Raw genomic sequence first — 3,604 nt, 5'->3', positions numbered from 1 at the left:
CCCTGAGATGGTCTGGTACCCTGTCCAGAGTTTGCTCCTGCCTTGCTCCCTGTGCTAGCTGGGATATGCTCTGGCACCCGTGCGACACTATTCAGGACTAAGCGGGTTAGAAAACGAAATGAAAAAAAAAAATAAACAATATTCCAAGGCAGCTTTGTAAGGACGGGGGATGCTATACGCAGTCCTTCCAGGATAACTTCATTTTTTTAGTAAACATGAAGTCATATTAGCCAGCCTCAAGTAAAGAGAATTTTCATTCCGAAGCTCTCAAACGTCTTCTGCGTCTTTCCCCTTCTCCCTGCCGTGCGATTCCCTGCTGGCTGGAAGTCTCACTCAGCACCAGCGCTTCAGCACATTCGAAATGCCTCACCCGGTCTGATTTGCCAGGAGCTGCAGCGCAACACGCAGCCCGGCTCTTTTCCGGCCTCAACGCTTTCAAACCTTCTGCTTCTTTAACATATTCTTCTTTGCAAACATATTTATAATGTCATTGCCTTTAAATGGACAGAAGATCGACACAAAATGAGAAAAGTTAAATCTGCGAATTCGTTTTTAATCACTTAAGACATTGAAATTGCCCCACCTGCTGGGTGGTTGATGAACGCTAAGCGGAGACAGGATTTCCCCTTCACGCGCGAACCTGGAGAACATCTGTACAGCAAGTCAATCTCACCGGACGCTAAACGGGACTGGTGCCCATCTCCCGCAAACGCGTGAGTGAGCGGGTGCACGGAAGTTCACCCGCATACAGGTGTGAGCGCGCGCGAGCAACACACACACACACACTCTCCCTCGCGCGCGCTCATGTCTGCGCGCTCTGGAAGACACACACACATGCGCGCGCGCGTACGCACGCGCTTACAGACAAGCTGAAAGACCTCCGCTGGCTGAAAATGCCCCCGCTGCGGCTTATTGGAACACTGCGCTTCTAGTTATTTTATTTTCTTTCTCTCTCCGTCTCTGAAGATGCAGCCTGGGAAGTGGGATGTTGCATTTCCAAGGTGTGCTCAAACTGGAGGACAGAAGATATGATGCAGATCCGGAGAGGGTGGGGGTGGGAAGGCTCTCTTGGGCAACTTGGACCAGTAGAACCAGCAGTAGCAGCGGCAGCATCAGCAGCTGCCGACGAGCCGGGCGAGCTTCGAGCAGAGAGCGCTGCCATGGGGCGTGAAGTTCAAGAGAAGCAGAGACTTTGACGCAAGAACACTTTTTGAAAAGTGAGGCATTCTAGCATTTTAAACAAGGAAGAAACTTATTTTTTAAATAATTTTTAATGTATTCGAATGCTTCGCCAACGCAGGAAAAAAGAACGGATTCTTTGTTTCATTGTCCTGTTACATCTTCTTATGTTGGAAGTCTAATTTTAAAGTGGATTACACCGTGTATCTCTGGGCTGTGAAAGGTTTTATTTCTGCCACACGTCTTCAGTTCTTCAGCTCTTGTACTTTACTTTTTAACAGATTCACTTGCCTGCTTTTACTGTTTTCCCGAAGGATTACACGCGCCATCGTGCTTTTCTTTTGGGATGATGAAGTTATTTGTTATCTAGATCATGATGATCATTTTTAAAATGCAAAAAGTAAAGTAAGTATTGTGTAGCTTTTAAAGCTATATTCTTTTTTTTATCGTGCTTATACATTCCATAGTTCGAATGACGAATCTAAATAAAATACATTTATTGAGCGATTTTATATTTGTAGCATGCATTTTTGAGATCAGCCGAAAAAAAATTGTCAAATAATTGACTGGCATGGAAGTTAGTTTGTAGTGCAAGATGTCCAATCCATGAGAAAATTTTGGACTGTTGGCAAAGGAATGTTGAACAGACAAAAGGCAGACTGGGTGAAACCCGGGCACAATCTGTGGATACAATAGCAGAGGCAGCTTTCTGTAAAGAGAAAACGAAATCTAGATTACATACAGAGTGCCTTCTCGCAGTAATCACTGTTATACAAAGCTCTTTGATAGAAATGGTGAAGCAGAATCATTGCCGCTGAATTTTGTGGCTCCTGACTAAGTTCCCTTTTAGTACAGTAGGGGGGTTTCTCTTTCAGGATGGTACCTCCCCCACCAGCTAATAAGCCTCATGTATGTCTCTCCACTATCCTCATTATGAGCAGCATGGCTCTCATGGATGCCTACCTTGTTGAACAGAATCAGGGACCACGGAAAATTGGTATCTGCATCATGGTCTTGGTTGGTGACATCTGCTTTTTGATCATCCTGCGCTATGTTGCTGTCTGGGTGGGCGCGGAGGTAAGGACGGCAAAAAGAGGGTATGCAATGATTTTATGGTTCCTCTACATCTTTGTGCTGGAAATCAAAGTCTATTTCATCTACCAGAGCTACAAAGCGGATAGAAAGAGTCTGGACACCATTGCTCGCAAAGCCTTGACGTTGCTCTTGTCCATTTGTGTACCATCGCTGTATATAATTCTGGCTGCCGTTGACCACATGGAATACGTGAGAGTGTTTAAGAAGCGAGAGGAGCTACGGAACCGTCTTTTTTGGGTGGTTGTGGATCTGCTGGATGTTTTGGATATACAGGCTAACTTGTGGGAGCCACAGAAGAAGGGACTTCCTTTATGGGCGGAAGGGCTCATGTTCTTTTATTGTTATATACTGCTACTGATCCTGCCCTGTGTATCTCTAAGTGAGATAAGCATGCAGGGCATAAACATTGTACCGCACAAAATGATGCTCTACCCCATACTGAGCATGATCACCATTAATATCATTACCATCTTCATCCGTGGGGGCAACATGATCTTTTTTCGGGATGCCAGAGTTTCAGGAATCCTCATGGGCAAGAACATCTTGGCTATTATTCTAAAGACCTGCAGCTTTGTGCAATATAAAAAGCAGTTGCACAGTCTGCCACCTGGATTTGGAATTGAGTTACGAAAAAATTCCGTGCCCCACCCTCAGACTTTGTCTACACCACCTTCCCTGATAATCCAAAATCAGACGCCTCTGCCCGAGGTCACTGGATGTGAGAATACATGACACCTGTTTGGGGAAACACAGTCACGGACAAAAGGCCGATCTTGATCAATGGGGGAAAAACGAGTGTCTGAAGTAAATGCAGTCCAACTTTCCAGTAACTCTTTTGGATTCACCGATTCTTGGAAACGTCATGAAGACTCTAAAGTGACAAATAAACACACTTTTCTAACTTTACATCTGAAATTATATTTTTTTTAATTAAAACGTACACAATGGTAAATTATTGCATCAAAAATGATTGGTGGTGTTGTGATGAATGCGCTTTAATGGCATCTTTTGTTGTATTTCTGTATCCAAGAGATCCAAGGTTGTAACTTTCACGAAGAAAATATGTTTTGCTGTGCTGTTTACCTTTCATTCTTTAAAATTAACAAACATATTTTAAAAGGTTTTATAGCTGAAATTTGGTTTTATATGTAATTCTTTGATAAAGTAGTGTGGTAAATATGAAATTTGACAAGCATCTTTCTGTGTGTTCTGGCCATGAAATCTTCCAAACCAAAACCCTGTTCTAACACTTGACAAATAGGGAAACAGCTTTGTAACAATTCTTAAACATTCATATTATAAGAAAATAAAGCCAAGTAGAGAAGCGTTT

At 43.2% G+C, this 3,604-nt stretch overlaps 1 protein-coding gene across 1 annotated transcript; it reads left to right on the top strand.

Annotated features, from left to right (window-relative positions):
- Positions 1-287: 287 nt before the first annotated feature.
- Positions 288-3,180, top strand: LOC114666104 (transmembrane protein 121-like). Its single transcript, XM_028820840.2, has one exon. The coding sequence runs from the start codon at positions 2,056-2,058 to the stop codon at positions 3,004-3,006; it is 951 nt and encodes a 316-aa protein (XP_028676673.1). The 5' UTR covers positions 288-2,055; the 3' UTR covers positions 3,007-3,180.
- The last annotated feature ends 424 nt before the right edge of the window (positions 3,181-3,604 follow it).

Source organism: Erpetoichthys calabaricus, chromosome 15, assembly GCF_900747795.2.
Source record: "Erpetoichthys calabaricus chromosome 15, fErpCal1.3, whole genome shotgun sequence".
Lineage (NCBI taxonomy): Eukaryota > Metazoa > Chordata > Cladistia > Polypteriformes > Polypteridae > Erpetoichthys > Erpetoichthys calabaricus.
The sequence above is the reverse complement of the archived record's forward strand: the minus strand, read 5'-3'. Positions and strand labels throughout refer to the sequence as shown.